Source organism: Chelonoidis abingdonii, chromosome 1 (assembly GCF_003597395.2).
Source record: "Chelonoidis abingdonii isolate Lonesome George chromosome 1, CheloAbing_2.0, whole genome shotgun sequence".
NCBI classification, from domain to species: Eukaryota; Metazoa; Chordata; order Testudines; family Testudinidae; genus Chelonoidis; species Chelonoidis abingdonii.
In genome coordinates, this window is record NC_133769.1 from 3,889,876 (window position 1) to 3,909,212 (window position 19,337).

The 19,337-nt window shown below is 43.7% G+C and overlaps 1 protein-coding gene across 3 annotated transcripts in view; it reads right to left on the bottom strand.

The window, feature by feature from the left end:
- EXOC4 (exocyst complex component 4) overlaps positions 1 to 19,337 on the bottom strand; it is a 634,239-nt gene that overhangs the window by 562,810 nt on the left and 52,092 nt on the right. For all 3 annotated transcript variants that reach the window (XM_075063737.1, XM_075063746.1, XM_075063741.1), the window contains exons 4-5: positions 14,737 to 14,921; positions 11,974 to 12,083 (exon numbers count right to left, since the gene is read on the bottom strand). In XM_075063737.1, coding sequence (XP_074919838.1) covers positions 11,974 to 12,083; positions 14,737 to 14,921 — 295 coding nt within the window. The remainder of the gene's footprint in view (positions 1 to 11,973; positions 12,084 to 14,736; positions 14,922 to 19,337) is intronic.

Here is a 19,337-nt window from a genome sequence, read left to right on the forward strand (position 1 = left end):
AGGTCCTTTTCTGCAGAACTGCTGCCTAGCCATTCGGTCCCTAGTCTGTAACAGTGAATGGGATTCTTCCGTCTTAAGTGCAGGACTCTGCACTTGTCCTTGTTGAACCTCATCAGGTTTCTTTTGGCCCAATCCTCTCATTTGTCTAGGTCCCTCTGTATCCTATCCCTACTCTCCAGCGTATCCTACCACTCCTCCCCGTTTAGTATCATCTGCAAACTTGCTGAGAGTGCAGTCCACGCCATCCTCCAGATTATTAATGAAGATATTGAACAAAACTGGCCCCAGGACAGACCCTTGGGGCACTCCGCCTGAAACTGGCTGCCAACTAGACATGGAGCCATTGATCACTACGCATTGAGCCCGACAATCTAGCCAGCTTTCTATCCACCTTATAGTCCATTCATCCAACAAAATTTCTTGCTCTTAGTCCTTAAGTGCATGACCTTGCACTCTGCACTATTAAATTTCATCCTATTTCTATTACTCCAGTTTTCAAGGTCATCCAGATCTTCTTGTGTAATATTCTGGTCCTCCTCCATATTGGCATTATCTCCCAACATTGTATCATCTGCAAACTTTATTAGCACACTCCCATTTTTTGTGCCAAAGTCATTAATGAAAATGTTAAACAACACTGGTCCCAAGACCCATCCCTCAGGAACTCCACTACCTCCCTCCAGGCATTCAATCTGACCTGTTACAGTCTCCTCTTCAACCAGTTCCTTATCCATCTTTGAAATCTCATATTAATCCCCATCTTTTCCAATTTAATTAATAATTTCTCATGTGGAACTGTAGCAAATGTCTTACCGAAATTCAGGTAGATTAGATCTACTGCATTTCCTTTGTCTGAAAAAATCAGTTATTTTCTAAAAGAAAGATCAGGGTGGTCTCATGGGACCTGACTAGATCACAGCCCAAGATACAACTGAAGATGTTACTTCTCTCTCTATTATGATGACTCCTCTATCATACCCTCCCTTATCATACCCTCTTCTGTCATTCAACATCAGCAATGGGTCATTTGAACACAAAGCTTTGGCACAGAAATCAGATACCCATAAAAGTGTCAAATTGGGCAACAGACACTTATGAAAATGTAGGCCTAAGGCTCCAATCGGGCAAGCTACTCTGAGAAGGGCTCCATGCAGGTACAGATATATCCCAGTTCAAATTGTCTTGAAGGATCGAGTGTCTTGACCAGTATTGCTCTTGCCCAAGGGACACACACTAACAATGCCACTCATTTATATCAAATCAGAACCTCAAACAGTTAGAATACATTTTATACCTACCTAGATCTGTAGGTTTATATCTAGAATATATCTGTAAGGAATTTTTGAAGACAAGTTAGTTCATTCTCCTTATTTCATTAGCACTTGGAATAAGTAGAGAAGTCATGAAAAAAACATACAAAATAATAAAAGCACTGTAAAACATTCAAGAGATTATTTACTTGTTAAGTCATTTTTGTATCGGCTAGTTAGATTTCAATCTCCTTTTGTAGGTCCACAAAGGAAATAGAAAAAAAAATCCAGTTTTATTAGTCATTTTTGTTGTATTCCCAAAATAAAATGACTGTGAAGAGGCACAAATGAAACCCACACTGCTCATTAAGAGATGTTAGTGAGTTGAACATTTTTCAGAAACTGTTTGCCAAGTGAAAAGGACATATTGTGTGGACCAAGGTTTTAAACAAACCAATTTCTATTAGAATTTGCATCCTTCCCTCCCCATTTCAGCAGTTGAGCAGCCCAATAGATTTACAGTTTATTTAATTAGGCCTTTCTATACTGGCCTCACAATTACATCTGAACTGCTTAAAGTTAACTGCAGCTAAGGCAGTTAATAACTTAGTGCCTGATCCTGCAAATACTTACTCACATGAGTAGCCCCCATACAAGACAAAGCAGCTATTAGCATGTGCAAGGACTCCTCAGGTAAGTAAGGATTTGCTGGATGAACTTGACTTATCCCTCATGGGGTTTCAGCTAAACTAGTTTCTTCGGCCAACCAGTTTCTAACATGGTTTGGCAATCACTTGAATTGCCTAGGCTAGAACTGTTTTCCCTATGGTTTGGCTCAATCCAGACTGGCCAACCAAACTTTCTTAGAAACCAGTTTAAATTGGAGCTATGTTTAAAATGTTATCAGCACAGTCAGAGAGCCTCACCATGGACGGAACCTTGTTGTAGAAACTCAGTATTAATAAGTACTAACTTTACTGGACATGTCTACGCAGCACTGACTGAAAATTCTAGAGGCCTGTCCCAAAACTTTGGGCCCAGCATGCAACTTGGTATGGGCTGGGGAGGAAATGGTCTTTTTCAGATGGACCAAAATACTATCCAGGAATCTAGAGTGTATTACCAAGCTATTACCATATGACAATGCAATTCATCCCAAGAATTACATGAAGTCAGAAGCTCTCAGAAAAAGAAGCGTCTTTGCCTTACCTCTACAAGAGCATATATACAAATGCTTTAAGTCTAAATACCAAGATGGGTGAACTGGAATGCCTGCATTAAATGAGAACAGTGATATAGGTATTACAGAAACGTGGTGGAATGAGGATAATCAATGAGACACAGTATTACCAGAGCACAAAACATAACAGGAACGAGAATGGGCTGTGATGGCGTGGGAATGGCACTATATGTGAAAGAAAGCAAAGAGTCAAATAAAATAAATGTTACCATAGAATCTCTATAGATAGAAATTCCATGATTGAAAATAAGAGTATAGCAGTAGAAGTGTATTACCGACCACCTGACAGGATGGGGATAGTGACTGCAAAATGCCCACAGAGATTAGAGAGGCTACAATGCTAGAAATACACAACAGTAATAGGGGATTTCAACTATCGTTATATTGATTGGGTATATGTCACATCAGGAAGAGATTCAGAGATAAAATTTTTAGGCATCACAAATGACTGCTTCTTGAAGCACCTTGTCCTGCAACCCACTGGGGAAGAGGAAATTCTTGATCTAGTCTTAAATGGAGCACAGGATCAAAGTCAAGAGATGAATATAGCTGAACCTCTCAGTAGCAGGGACCATAATATACTTAAATTAACATTCTTGTAGGGGGGAAATACCAAACAAATTCACCACAATAGCATTTAACTTCAAAAAGGAGAGCTACACAAATATGGGGAAGCTAGTTAAATGGAAATTAAAAGGAACAATAGTCACAAGGGTGAAACACCTGCAAACTGCACGGAGACTACTTAAAAGCACTATAACAGAGGCTCAACTTAAATAATACCCTCATATAAAAAAAAAAAATTAAGAGGACCAAAAAAAATGCCACCATGGCTAAACAGCAGAGTAAAAGAGGCGGTTGTATGCAAAAAGGCATCTTTTAAAAATTGGAAGTAAAATCCTACTGGGGAAAATAAAAAGGAGCATAAACTCCGTCAAGTCAAGTGTAAAAGTATAATAAGGCAGTCCAGTAAAGAATTTTAAGAACAATTAGTTAAGGACATAAAAACTAACATCAAAAAATTGTAAACACATCAGAAGGAAGAAGCCTTCCATGCAGACAGTAGGGTCACTAGACAAACAAGGTGGTAAAGGAGCACTCAAGAAAGATAAAGCCATTACAAAGAAGCTCAATGAATTCTGTACATCTGTCTTCACTGCAGAGGATGTTAGAGAGATTCCCACACCTGAGCCCTTCTTTTTAGGTGACATATCTGAGGAATTTTTCCATAATGAGGTGTCAACAGAAAAGATTTTGAGACACATTGATAAATTAGGCAGAAATAAGTCATCAGATGGTATTCGCTCAAGAGGTCTGAAGGAACTCAGACATGAAACTACAGAACTACTAGCCGTGGTATGTAACCTACCACTTAAGTGAGCTTCTATACTAAAGACTAGATCAGGGGTCGGCAACCTTTGTCATGCGGCTCACCAGCGTAAACCCCCTGGCGGGCCAGGCCAGTTTGTTTACCTGCCGCGTCCACAGGTCTGGCCGATCACGGCTTCCACTGGCTGCGGTTCGCCGTTCCAGGCCAATGAGGGCTGCGGGAAGCAGCGCGGGCCGAGGAATGTGCTAGCCCTAAATCTCCAACTGTCAGAAAGCTGAGACAAGACAACAGGGCACAGAGCACTCAAAATTGCCCAGTTCTGTCCATGGCTTCTGAAGCATCTGGCACTGGACACTGGGCCATTATGGCTGTTTTTGTTCTCCAGTAAAACAGGAAGTCATTTTCATAAATCTAAATCATAGGAAACAAACATGAAAATGCACAATTATCTGCTTAACAATCAAAAACTACGTTTGACTTAAAGCAACAGAAAGTTGAATCATTTATACCATAATTAAATAACTCCCATACTTACTCAGGTAGCATTTTCCCTGGTGCTTCTCCAGTCTGACAATCTTCTATAAAAACTTCTGTCCTAATAGATGGCACCTAATTTGTATGATTCCACTACCTCACAAGAAGGAAAACTGCTACAAGAGGCACTTTACTCACCCAAATCCAATCCAATCCCCAGCAAAACCACTGTTGATAACTCATCCAAGTAGAGTAACTAAGGAACAGACTCTTGCGTCTTGTTTTTCATTCCTCTGACTAGTGAAATTTTGCTACTATTTATTATGGTATATTTCCTTAGATGCATGCTTTTACAGGCAGCTAGTAAAATTTTATGTACTACTTTCCATACATTATGTCTTTCCAAATTATACCCCTCTTCCTTTAAAACCTTTTTGACAAAAAGGATGTAAGTTCATAGGGCCCCAAAGCCCTAGTTTGAGATTACTTGGAAAGCCTTCACCTGCATAATTTCCATTGTTCAATTTCTATTTTGGTCCATGTGGTAGTCATAAAGAAATGGTTTTATACAAGTTTCAGTCATTTTCTAACCTGCCTCCCTTCCAATATCAAAACATATGAGGGATCAATATCCTGGAAAAAAGGCTAAGAGGACATCAGCCTTTCTAAAGCAATGGTTTTCACACAGTTCTACCCACAATTCCATGATTTTTCTAGCTTTGGGAAACAAGCATTTTGATCTGAGAAAGTTGTCCTCCTCAACACGGCATTATAAGCACTGATTGAGAGATGATTTATGCCAATTTAACTCCATTAATTTCAGTGAAGTTACTCCTCATTTGCACTGGTGTGAGAACTTGAAGTCTTCAAATCAAGATTGAATGCCTTTCTGGAAGATAAGCTTTAGTCAAACAAGTTTTTGGGCTCAAAGGAGAAACAGGATGAAATTCTATCGCTTCTATTACAGAAGCAGGTGCACTGGTTTCAGGTATTTGGATCTTATGACTGCTCTCACACAAAAAATACTAAGTACATACACAAAAGTGTGAAAATATTACATGCTTCAAAACTCAAGCTGCCAGTCTGATATGACCAATCAGCAGGTGCTGTCAGTTTAAAGTACGGTTCTGCACTAACAAAGACTATAAAACTGGCGTCATGGGCTTCCATGTTTCTTGTATCACAATTAATTTATATTTTCTCAGTTTACAGATAAAATGAAGGGTTTCTTTTTATACATCCCAGCTCTGCAAACTCACCCTTGGATTTGAAAATCAGAGTGGATTTTTTTTTTCTGTTTATGCATCATGGAAAGAAGGAGTACATTTAACAGTGAGAGTAATTAACCATTGGAACAATTTAATAGCGGTTATGGTGGATTCTCTCTCAGTGACAATTTTTAAATAAAGACTGGATGTTTCTTCTAAAAGATCTACTCTAGGCATTATTTTGGGGAAGTTCTACAACCTATATTATGCAGGAGGTCAAACTAGACAATCACAATGGTCCCTTCTGGCCTTGGACTTTATAGGGAGCGGGATAGCTCAGTGGTTTGAGCACTGGCCTGCTAAACCCAGGGTTATGAGTTCAATCCTTGAGGGGGCCACTTAGGGATCTAGGGCAAAAATCAGTACTTGGTCCTGCTAGTGAAGGCAGGGGGCTGGACTCAATAACTTTTCAAGGTCCCTTCTAGTTCTAGGAGATAGGTGTATCGCCAAGTATAAATATAAATTACCTTCATGAAGGGCGGGGGGAGTTCTGCAAGCCACATTATGTCTTCCCAGTTGCACCTGTGGAGTGCAGAACCCCACTGCCTTCAAAGTAAGCCCTCCCTTGCATTTGTGCAACTGTAACAAAGGTATTTGGGGCAATCCAAATGTAACTGGGAGGATCACTTAGTCCAGGGGTCAGAAACCAGCAAAGGTGATTGTCACAGTTCAGGACAACTGTCTCCTCCATGGACCACCAAGGGCACCCATTTTTCTGGCTCCCAGACATCATCTTTCCCACTCTCAATCGGGGTTTTTCCAGGTTACACAGTTCCCAGCCTATACTGTATTATCCCCAGCAAGTCACCCTATCTAAACAGGACAATGTCTGTAGTTTGCTCTCTCACGCGGGAGGCTATAAGCAGCGTAATTATCCACAGATACAAGGTACCAAACAGTGGTAAGAAAGCACATTTATTCTTCAGGTGAAAGCATTACAAAGAAAACATATTAAAAACAATAAAAGAACACATATGCTAATAAGCTTACCAGAGATCACCCCTCCACAACTCCAGCAGGAGCTCTAGGAGGAGTCAGTCCTTAAAATGCACCAATGCAATTACAAGCTCATAACAGCTTTAGCTCAGAACAACCAACCAGATGCATGGGTTAGTCCTTCCTTTATACAGCCTGGACCTTTGATCTTCAGATTTCACGAACAGGTAATCAGTAAACAATGGTCCCTTCCACAGGGCGTAGCTTCAAAAAGTGTGTTTTTGCATAAACCAAGGAGAGGGAGGCTGGCGGTGGGGGAGGAGGGGTGTCCATTTCACATTTATTGTCTCAAAAGACCATCCTCCTCTGCTGCATTGCTCAGTATAGTCCTTTGATCATCCAGGCCCACAATAATACATATGCTCTGCAATTAATACAATGGACTTCAAAGATACTTAAACTAAATTCAGTGACGTTTTTCAAGGATATTGCAGGAAATTGCCACCTCTGTCACAAGGATCTCCTGAACTTTTTGGCATGAACAGCAACTATAACAAAATCAAGAAAACAAGGAGTTTGATGGCTAGATCTTCAACTGGTGTAAATCAGCGTAGCTTCATTGAAGTTAATGGAGCTACACTGATTTATACACAGGATCAGGCTATCAAATTCCTTATTGACATATTTGCTTGTCTTACTGTATGTGTGAACAGCACCTAGCACATTATGGGGGCTACAGGACACACACAAAAAACTAATAATAGGAATAATCTTTTCTGTTGAAAACATTTTCAAGATTTGTGTAAGAAAAATGCCTGAATGGTCTAGATGAGCAAATCCTGAGTTTAACTCTTTTATCTGGAGGTGGTATATGAAATAATGCTACTTTATTTTACTGTACATAAATAAAAGTATATATTCATATAAAAAAAGGTGTTGGTATCTGTCATGGTCACAGTGCAAGCTGCAATTTAGACCACTGTGTCCCCCTCTTGGTTTCCCGAACTTCTCACCAGTCTCTGGGTGAAATCCTGCAGTTCAACCACTCCTGGACTGGATTTCTTGGCTGCATCCCCCGTTTATCAAACATAATAATATAGAAGGCCCGATTGTGGTCAACACCTGTAAAGCCATTTTCCTCCTGGAGCCTGTGACTAGCAATTGATTAAAGTGATTCAAACAGCAGTGACTCAAAAAACGTTATTTATGCATCCAAAGGTACACAGCATTCAGACACAAGGGTTAAAACAATAAATGCCTACATTCGTATTTCTTCTTACTTAAACCTTAATCTTTCCTTGCGAGCTTTGGTAAGTGCCACTCAGTCTAGTCAGCTCCACCTCTGGCAGCGAAAGAGAGACTGCAGCCGCCACATGCCCTCAGAGAGGCTCTGTAAGAGACTCACCGTCAGCCGCTGCCCACGGGTTGTCTTTATCTTTCTAGTAACCTTGGCAAACCAGCTGTGTAATTCCCTACTTGCTGTCTGGAAAATAGCATCTTCCCAGCCTCTCCTCCTCTGATTTCTTTTCATGGACATCTCACCATCAGCTCAAGCTCAACACAGCTAAAACAGAGCTCTATCTTCCTCCCCAAACCCTCCCCACTACCACCTTTCTCAATCACTGTGGATAACACTGTCATCCTGTCATGCAGGCCCACAACCTGGGTGTCGACTCAGACCTCTCTCTAAGTCTTTACATCCAGGCTATGTCTAAGTCTTGCAAATCCTTTCTGCATAACTTCTCTAAGATATAGCCATTCCTAGCCATCCGCACAGCTAAAACTTGCATCCAGGCTCACATCATCTCATATTTTAATTAATGTGACATCCCTTTTCTCTGGCCTTGACAAATGCAATCCTGTCCCACTCATAACCATTTACAATGCTGCTGCAAAGATCATTTTCCTAGCTTGTCACTTTGACCATATCACCCCTCTCTTTGTACCTCTTTACTGGTTTCATCTTCTCTATCCCATCACACATAAGCTGCTGTCTTCACATTCAAGACCCACCATGGCCTTTCCCCACCTTACCTGTCATCTCTCACTCAGTACCAGTCGACTCCTGTCTCTGATTAGCCCACGAGGCCAGTCTCCAGTGCCCACTTGTTACATTTTCAAACAAGCGCCTTTGTGCTTTTCCCCTCTTTCTGCTTAGCAGGAGCTACCTGTAAATATTATCCTCCTTCAAATCCCGCCCGAAAACTCTCTTTTGCCATGAGGTCTACAAAACCTTAACAACGGTTAGGCTACTGGTGTGCCGAGACCACTGCTTACCATGCTGACCAATATTGTGTCATTGTTTCCTTGTACTCTCCAATGTGTCTGTATCCATCTGTTGTCTCATTTTATACTTCAAGCGTAATCTCTTTGGGAGCAAGGAATATTTTTTTGTTCTGTGTTTGTACAGTGCCTAGCACAATGAGGTTGTGATCAATGAAAGGAGCTCCTAGGTGCTACAATAATACAAATAAATAAAAAATAAATAATAATAATATTATTTGGGAAAGCCTGGGCAAAAAGGATGATTTTACTCTCAGCTCCAAGTGTGGGAAAGGTAATGGTCATTCTTATTTCTTCCTGAAGAGAGTTCTGTACTCTTGATCTGGTGCCTGAGAAAGTTCTGTCTCTCTCAGTCATGAACCTGCCCTCGTTGGTAGACACCGTTGTTGCTCCCATGGAATGCAGCTGTTGTGGGGGTCAATTCTAGTGGGAAGGATGGTGTCGCAGGGACACATGGCCAATTCTACATAGGAATTGAAACTTAGAACGTCAGGCCAGTGACCCTGAACTGGACGTGCTCTGGTTAACGTGGAGCCAATAAAGGAAGTGGCATATTGAGGTCAAGCGTTCTTAGTGTGAGCAGCCAGGTATTCTGAACAAGCTGGCACCTCATCAGGAAATGGACTTCCTTCCTCAACAAAAAGAAATGAAGTAGTCCTGCCTCAGATATTAAAATGCATTCATCACTGTGGCCTGGTCTGTATTTGATAGGATTGGGCATGATCTGCTGGCCAATAATGTACAGTAATGAGTGCTTACCTACTGCACAAGATGTGATGGGCATTACTTAGTTTATGCAATGCTTTGAAGGTGAAATGGATTAGAAGGGCTTAGTATTGTTCAGAAGCTGTTTTGCTGACATACCTGATATTTTCCTTGCTTGATCTTATTCTTGCTGAGCATATTCACACAGAGATGGTTTTTATGTTTATTAAAAAGGTCCATTTTCTCCTTCTGCTTATACTCCATTGAAGTCAGAATCCTCTGGGACATCACAATCAGCTCCACAACAACTACAGTTGTTTATATTGCACGGACAGAAGATTGGGATTTCAGGTGGGCAATAAGCAGCAGAAGCAGATGAACTACACAAATAGGACTGAAGAGAGTACAGGCTAGTGTTTACATAAGGAGACTTTTCCCCATGTCTTCCACTTACTTGTCATGTGACCTTGGGCAAGTCACTGAATCAGTCTTTTCAACAATGGTAGAAAATTCAGGAATGACCCAATTGTCCATTATTTTTGGGTGGCTCCTATATTCCAGCACTGAAGCCACTAAGTCATAGATTCTGTGCAGAGCACTCAGCAAGAGATCGTGGGGGAGAAAATTCCATCAACTGGTGCTCGGATGCCACTAATGAATGCTCTTCCCACATCCCCTCTTAAACAGCAATACAGAGACACTCATTCTCTCTATGAAGAGCTGGTCTCTATAGCAAACAATCAACCCTGAAGAAGTGTGCTATGTAGGAGGAATGAAAGTCCATCAGGTAAAGCAAAGAAGCCATGAGACAAATGTGAGGAGAAAGAGGAACAGAAAATAAAGGAGACATAAGAAACAAGAAAAAAGGAATCAAATGGAAAAAAATTAATGACAATGAGAGAAGAACAAAATTTGACAAAAAAGAAAAATGAAAGAGGAAAACTTTTTTTTCTTAACCTGGTTATTAACTTTTAATTCTCTTTGTAGTGTGTGAAAAGTGGAACTGTTTTATGCATCGGGAGGAAAGCATGTTCCATATTGCATCACTCATTTAGATTGGCAGCACATTGAGAGGTGTGCCCTTCAACTCTTTCTAAGCCTCAGCACACTCCTCTGTAAAATAAGGACAACCCTGCCTCCTCAACTCACTGAATCGTTGTGAGGCTTAATTCACCCTTTGTGCAGTACTTTCAGTCCTAAGGAAGTGATTTTATTATGAAAATTTCCCAAGCAACAATAAAAAAAAAAAATGCTGAAAAGCTATGACGCATACAGGCAGAGGTTTCCCTACAGATAACAGCTTCCACAAGGGCTTTAAAAAGAAGAGTTCTGGTTTTTTGGCTCTAACCCAGAAAAATAAATTTGCACTCTCCTGTGTACCTGCCATCCTCTATTAAATAAGGTAAGGAGATGTCTGGACGCTAAGGGAATTAGCTACAAGTCTCCCTCCTGGCCAGAGATATGCATATCAAAAAGACAATCAAACACCAGGAGCAGCAAATAGAATGAAATATAATTAATTAGAGCAGAAAACAAAAAAAATAGGTAAATAGATGACTGGTCAGGAAGAAACCTGCTAAACCATGTTAGTACTTGATATCTGAATGGGAGTTAGCAGACAGCACTCTATTCCTGGTTCTGCCACCAACTCTCTCTATGACCTTGGGCAAGTCATTTGACATCTCTGTGCTTCAGTGTCCCTCATCTGTGAAACGGTGTCATGGGGTCCAGCCCTCATTGCCAAACTAGCACCTCATCCTGGTTGTCCTGGAGATTCGCTCGAGGTTGACACCAACGTTTGCAGTTTGCCCACCGTTACTCTGTCTCTGCTCCATCTTACAACAACTCTCTCAGCTCCCAGAACCACAGCATCCTCTTTGTGACTCATCTGTCTCCCGCCCTTTCGGGAGGGGAGAAGTGTACTTGGCCAACATTCAGCCACCTCCCTAGTGAGGGAGACCCAGGCCTACCCACTACTCTGGGCCCCAACCCAGTGACCTGTAAATAGCAGCTTCCTGCTGCTCCTCAGTCAATGCTGCTCTACTACCCTGGGCCACTTCCCCATAGTCCCAGCACCTTCTTCGCCCTCTCCTCAGGGCATTCAGAGTTGCTCAGACCCTAGAAGCCAGCCACAGGTCTGTCCAAGGTGCTTACAGTTCTCTCAGCCCTTCAGGGATGCAGTTCATACTCCCTGGGCTCCCAGCAGCAATGGCCCTACCCTGCCCTCCAGCTCCCTTTTATCTGGGTCTACCGGGCACTGACTGGTTGCTCCCTGCAACTCCTCCCTGATTGGCTATGCTTCCTGCAGCCTCTCTGTGCTGCTCACAGGACTAACCTCCATTGCTCCTTTTGGGGCATGGCCAGGTTAACCCCTTTTATGCCCGTATGGGGTAAGCACCCCATCACACATGGGGATAATGATATTTACCAGACTTTACAAATGCACTTAGACAGCTATAAATGAAACATGCAGGTATTCATACTCACCACTAGAGCTCCCGGGAGTGCTGAACTGGGCGGCGTCAAGGAACTTCCAATGTGTAGGCAAGTTGGTCACGTCAATAAGAGGTAGGGGAGAGGCATCTTTCCCAAGTGAACTGGGCAGGGGAAAAAAAGCAAACCAACAGCTTCAAATAAATTAACATACTATTGTTATTTATTATTGTAGCACCGAGGGACCCCCAATCATAAACCATGATCGTATTGTGCTAGGCACTATGAAAACATTAATGCGGACAATCCCAGCCCCGAGAAGCTTACATCTAAGTATAAAACAAGAGACAACAGCTGGATACAAACAGAAAGGGAGAGTGCAAGGAAACAATGAAACAGAAGAGAGAGACTACTATTGCAAGCCCATTTTAAAAGACAAGCATAGAAGGAAACCAGGGCCCTGATCCCACAACTAGATCCACAAAGATGACGCCCTGCCCGCTAAGGTTCACTGATTTAATATGTATCCGTACCTGCCTGTGTGGCTCTAGCTGCATTATCAGGAGCTAAACAAATTGGATTTTGCTTGAATAAATTCCCCCTGCCCTCAAGTGCATTCTTCAGAGACCTCAAGACGTTTGATGTATTGTTTTACCAAGAGGGTTTCTTGGTTATTGTAAAGGATCTTCTTCCAGCACTGACAGAATTAATTCATGCCAAAATTATGGTCAATAGGCATTAAATAGTTGATTATGATCTTGGAATGTGACCATCCAATGAGGCACCCAGCTCTGTTACGAGAAGGGATAAAGTCCACTCCCATGTCTTCTTCTAAGCAGCATGGAAATCTCCTCCCAGCCCACTCCACAACGTCCTACCCCCTCTCCCCTCTTCCAAATTGCAGCTCAGCACACACACATCCATGCACATTCACCTCTTCCATGAGACCTATCACTTGGAAAGAAACGTACTTTATTACTTTCTGCAATACATTAACATTTATTTGTCAAGAGAGTGTCAAGCTGCCCAGTCACATAAGGAAAGGCAAGAGGCTGAAGAAGGCAGAGGAAACATGAGCAAGAAATCACATTAAGAAAAGCAAAGAATGGTCCTATAATGAGGTTGCTACATTGTCTTAGGGACCAAAACACTTACTCAACACACTAACTCAAGCCCTACCTGCCTGTATGAAAACCTCCTCAAAAATCCACATCCTGCACAATTCAAAGGAATTAAGAAGTTGTGCACGTCAGCAGGACTTTGGAGTGGAGCCCTGAGCTGGAAAACAAGAGCAGCTCCAGAGCAGTAGAGTTGCAGGTTTTTGCCTGGAGCTGGAGCGGAGCCAGAGCACAGCTCCAAAACCCTGCACGTCAGTGTAGTGAAATTAACAACAAGATTCAATTATTTATATTGCAGTAGTATTCTGAGCCCTCAATCAGGATCGGGCCTGACCTTGCTAGGCACTGTTCTATCATCAGATGACAGACTGCCCCTGCCCCAAACAGCTTATGGTATAAACAGGGATGAGGTACGACAAGAAAGTGCGTGTTAAGTGTAAGAAAGGAGAGCAGGAAAGAGCTAAGTGTCCCTGGAGCAGGAACACAGGATTCTCGTTTATCACCAAGTGTATATGTGGGGGCAGCACACGTTGTGTTTGTTTTTAATTAAGGGGGTGAGTGAGCGAGAAACTATGACGACTCATTAACAAGCCTCCTGCTTAGAAATCTGAACTTCAATCAACTTTCTATTTAATAATTTGTTTACTGTAACTGGCTGTGCCCCCTCTATTTTGAGTAACCCTTCTTACCCTTCCTGGCTTCACTACACTACTCTTTTTTCTTCCCAAAAATCAATCATAATCCATCTTTTCTCTGTTGTTTTCATTGTATTCCCTCTTATCCCCCTATTAGCTTCCCTACGCTTCACTCTCTCACTTCTCCCCCGCCAACTCCTCAATACTTCACTTCCTTTTTCTAGCTTTTCCCATCCATCTCTTCCCACCCACCCTCCTCATACACAGGGATTGAAATAGAAATACTGATCAAACAAATAACAGCCAGAGGACTAAAGCTAACGAGGTGTCCCAATGATCAGAAGCAACACCCAGGTGAGAAGCTACCACCTACCTCACTCAAGTTGCTGTCCATTGACTCTGCTAAGAACCTCGAATTTCATGACCTCTGGCTAGAAGCTGTATGATTAGTTTGAAGCTTTCTATTCCCCCCAGGCTGCTGGAAGAGAGGAGGAAAGCATGCTCTCTTGCTGTTCTTCCTCTTACCCAGGCACCAGAGCCTCCTGAACACTGCACAGGGATGGGGAACATCTACTCAGCTACACCTCCACAACCTCTATTTTTGTGTTCTCCTCCTTACTGATTGATTCTAGCTGCCTGCCTCTGTTGCTACTTATAGCATTCCAAAACATGTCGCAGAGTGAAACTACCCTATTGCCAATGTCATTGCTACCCACAGGGTTACAAATAGCAGCAGTAAAAACTGACAACACTCTAGCCTGTCCTCACTGGGCTGCAGCTTGGGAATGTCTGAATAGCAGGAGTGGAGCTGTCTATCTGCAGGCTCAAGAAGGCAGCACAGATTCAGACTTTAAAGTCAGAAGGGACCATCATCAGAATGTTTTATTTTCAACCACTGGAGCTAGAAATATACCCCCGTCCCCAACCCTCCCACGCCCACCAGTGAAAGGGTAGATTCTGCAGAAGACGACAGCACTCTCTCTGGAAAGTCTTCTACTCACTAAGGGAGAAAGTGGTTCCTCCACCCACCCCCAAGTCCTGAGTTAACACTACCTGAAACCAACCTTATTTTCCCTTTCTCCTTGTTCCGTTGTCCCACACGATTAGTAGATTTGATGTATAGATGACGGTGCAATTCATCTATTAGGACTAAGTGCATGTTCATCTTCTTACTGTGAAGCTCTAGCCTCAGATCACTCAGTCCCTCCACCTGAAGAAGAGGACCCTCTAAAGAGTCCACTGCTGATACCTGGAAAGAAAATTAAACAAATATGACAATTTATCATCATGTGACTAAATTTTATTAAATACTAAATAAGGACTCCATTCTCCTAATCCTAAATCTTCCTCAATATCCTCAACACTCATTTCTCCTTTAGTCAAAGAGAAACGATCTCTGTTCTTTCTGGTACATACCAACAGCACAGTGAGTGATATCCAGAGAGTTGTTTAAAGCAGACACAAATTCAAAATAAAAGAAATATATTTTTAATTTTGCTCTTAAAAAAAAGTCGACTCGTAAAACTGACAGATACAAACAAAATCACTGTCACTAGCACCTTCAAACTTCTCATCTGATGTTTGTGTGAAAGAGAATCTATTCTGAACATTGTTAAACAAAACCAGAGCACAGTGCTTCTTGAAATATGTTTAGCAAGTAGTAAGGCTTTGAAAGTTCTGTGCTGGAAAAGTTGGTCTTACGGCTTGGCTACACTAGAGAGTTGCAGCGCTGTAAACCCACCACCAGCGCTGCAACTTATTCATCGTCCACACTTGCAGAGCACATACAGCGTTGCATCTCCCTGGCTGCAGCGCTGGCTGTACACCTGCTCTGCCTCAGGTATAGTGCAGCGTTGGTGATGCAGCGCTGCTCCACAAGTGTGGCCACCAAAAGCGCTGTAATTGGCCTCCAGGGTATTAGGAGGAATCCCAGAATGCCTGTTCAGCCACTCTGCTCATCAGTTCACACCTCTACTGCCCTGCCCTCAGGTGACCCGCCCTTTAAATGCCCCGGGAATTTTAAAAATCCCCTTCCTGTTTGCTCAGCCAGGTGTGGAGTGCAATCAGTGCATCTTTCCAGGTGACCATGGCTCCACGCGCCAAACGAGCCCCAGCATGGAGCAATGGCGAGTTGCTGGACCTCATCAGTATTTTTCGTGAGGAAGCTGTGCAGTCACAGCTGCGCTCCAGCCGTAGGAATTACGATACCTATGGGCAGATATCAGGGGCCATGACCGGGACACGGTGCAGTGCAGGGTTAAAGTAAAGGAGCTGCAGAGTGCCTATTGTAAAGCCCGCGAGGGAAACCGCTGCTCAGGTGCTGCCCCCACGACCTGCCATTTTTACAAGGAGCTGGATGCGATACTTTGGGGTGACCCCACTGCCAATCTGATGACCACAATGGACACTTCAGAGCGGGGAGATGGAGGAAACCGAGAGTGAGGGTACTGGGGTGGGAGAAGACACCCCAGAGTCCCAGGAGGCATGCAGCCAGGAGCTCTTCTCAAGCCAGGAGGAAGCTAGCCAGACGCAGCAGCTGGAACTTGTTGGTGAAGAAGAAGCAGAGGAGCGTGTTCCTGGTAAGCAGCTTTTATTTTGAGGATGGAAATGTTTCGGGAGAGGAGCGGGGGGGTGGGAAGGGTTGGGGCTGCATGCATGCATGCCTAGATGTGGAATAGCCCATTGATGTGGTCTATCACGTCAAGGTAATCGGCTGCAGTAATCTCTTCAAAAGTTTCAGCCAGAGCGTGGGCAATACGCTTGCGCAAGTTTATAGGGAGAGCCACTGTGGTCCTTGTCCCAGTCAGGCTAACGCATCCGCGCCATTGTGCCATGAGGGGTGGGGGGACCATTGCTGCACACAGGCCAGCTGCATAGGGGCCATGGCAGAATCCGCATTGCTGTAGAAGACCCTCCCTTTCTTCCCAGGTGACCCGCAGCAGAGAGATATCTTCCAGGATTAACTCCTGTTGAAGATGTAGGGATAGTGTTCAGTCTAGGTCCCCCTGCAGCTCTTTGCTTTCCCCAATGCACAGAAACCCCAGTACAGCTCTGAACCAATCAGTCCTGCACTCCTTCCCCTTACTCACCATGTCTTCGCTGCTGTGGGTTCTCTGTGCTCTGTTTGGTATGTGGAAAGTATGCTACAGTGAGACTGTAAACTCCTTCACTGTGATTATACACAATGCTGCCTCTCCGTTAAATGTTTCAATTTTTGTCTTTCTAATAACAGTGTCCTTGACTACTACTACTCCACTGGTCGTATCAGACACTGCTGAGAGACTAAAAAACCTGAGGCAGAAGCCATGGAAAAGCAAAGAAGATATGGTGAAAGCAATTATGAATCAGTCTGCCAGAGAGAGTAAGAAACTGCAGGACTGGAGAGAAAAAATGCAGCAATTGAGGGAAACAGAAAGCAGGAGAAAGGCATTGGCTAAGAAGAAAAGCACGAAGCAGCTGATGAGCCTCCTGGCATGCCAAACGGACTGTATCCAGACACTCGTAGCCATGCAGGCAGAGCACTACCGTGCCGCCCCACCCCGTCCCAAAGCTCTTTCCCTTGTGCCCCAATGTAGGCTCCAAACCCCCTTCCCCAGCATCCAGGTTCTTACCACCACCAGCTGCCCCCAACACCTGTACGTTCACCTACCAGCCCTGAGAACTATGACCCTTACCCTCTGCACTCAACCCCCATCACCATGCAGTATTTTCATCCTGAAGTGCAGCAGTCATTGCACAACACTCCAGACAGGACATATTCAAACCTATGACTGTACAGTTCACCACTCCACCCCCTTGCCCTTTAAAGTTCCCAAACTGTTGTGTGTCTGTCAAAGTTATTTTCTTTTCAATAAATGAATTCTTGGTTTTGAAAACAGTCTTTATTATTGCAGAAAGTCAAAGATACCGTAGTCCAGGAAAGAAACAGGCACTGCAAATCATTTTAGGAAAAACAGATTCTTGCTAACAGTGTAACCACTGCACTTCACTGCCGTGCAAGGCACCAAACATTACTGTTGGCTTTCAGCCTCAAATTCGTCCCTCAAGGCATCCCTAATCCTTGTAGCCCTGTGCTGGGCCTCTCTAGTAGCCCTGCTTTCTGGCTGTGCAAATTCAGCCTCCAGGCGTTGAACCTTGGAGGTCCATTCCTGACTGAATGTTTCATCCTTCCCTTCACAAATGTTATGGAGGGTACAGCACGTGGATATAACCGCAGGGATGCTGCTTTCCCCCAAGTCTAGCTTCCCATAAAGAGATCTCCAGCACCCTTTTAAACAGCCAAAAGCACACTCCACAATCATTCGGCACCAGCTCAGCCTGTAGTTGAACCGGTCCTTGCTCCTGTCAGGGAGCCAACGGTCAACTTTGCCACTTCAAACTGGTTCGTGACCGATCGGTAGCTGTCTGGAGTTGCCAGCTTCCAGATTGCAATAGCCACCCGCTTCTCCACTGACAGGGCAGCTCTCAATCTCGTGTCCTTGCGCCACAGGATGGGGGCGAGCTCCACACAAAGTCCCATGAAAGTGGCTTTTCTCATCCGAAAGTTCTGCAGCCACTGCTCATCATCCCAGACTTCCATGACAATGTGATCCCACCACTCAGTGCTTGTTTCCCGAGCCCAAAAGAGGCGTTCCACGGTGCTGAGCATTTCTGTTACTGTCACAAGCAATGTCATATCATATGCGTCAGGTGAATCAATATCATCGTCGGACTCCTCACTGTCACTTTGGAGCTGAAGGAATAGCTCAATTGTCAAACGTGATGTGCTGGCGACACTCATCAGCAAAGTCCTCAGCAGCTTGGGCTCCATTTCCCACAGAAAACGCGCTGCACAGAGACTCACAATGGTGCCAAACATGGACGGAGAAACAGTGACTGCTGGGATGTGAAGCGATGCACCACGGGGCGTTGGGACAGGAAGCGGAATGACCCTCACCTTTCCGTCCCCTTCCCACCACCCACGGCGCCAAAACGGGACGAGGTGCTCTGTGGGATAGCTGCCCACAATGCACCACTCCCAACAGTGCTGCAAATGCGGCCACACTGCAGCGCTGGTAGCTGTCAATGTGGCCACACTGCAGCGCTTTCCCTACACAGCTGTATGAACACAGATGTAACTCCCAGCGCTGCACATCTCCAAGTGTAGCCAAGGCCTTAAGTCTGCTTCCTCCTCTCCCAATAGTAACTCCAGCGAAACTGACAGTCTCACATCCATTACACAGTTAAACCTCCCAAAACTTCAAAGTAGTCATACCATTCCCATTTTACAGATAGAGGAAACAGACATGAAGATTTTAGTTCACTTACACAAGGTAATGACTCAATAGCACAGCAGAAAATGGAACCCAGAAGTCTGAATCTCACAGTCTCCTATTCTAACTGTTAAACCAATCAAGTCTGATTTACATGGGAATCACAGGCAGTGTTAGGTAAGAACTGGGGAAAGTACTCTGAGCTATCAAGATCTTCTAAGAGATTAATCTTTTTGGTTTAATTAATACACAATTTCAGCATGAAAAAAATGTTTTCCCTAATTTGGAGACTTTAATATAGTGACAGGCAGTGGCCTGAGCTGTCATGATGTAGGTTGGCAAGTCTCTCCCACAAAAAACTCTGCCAATGCATTTCAAGAGTGACCAGCTAACATCTCCTGTGCACTAGAACA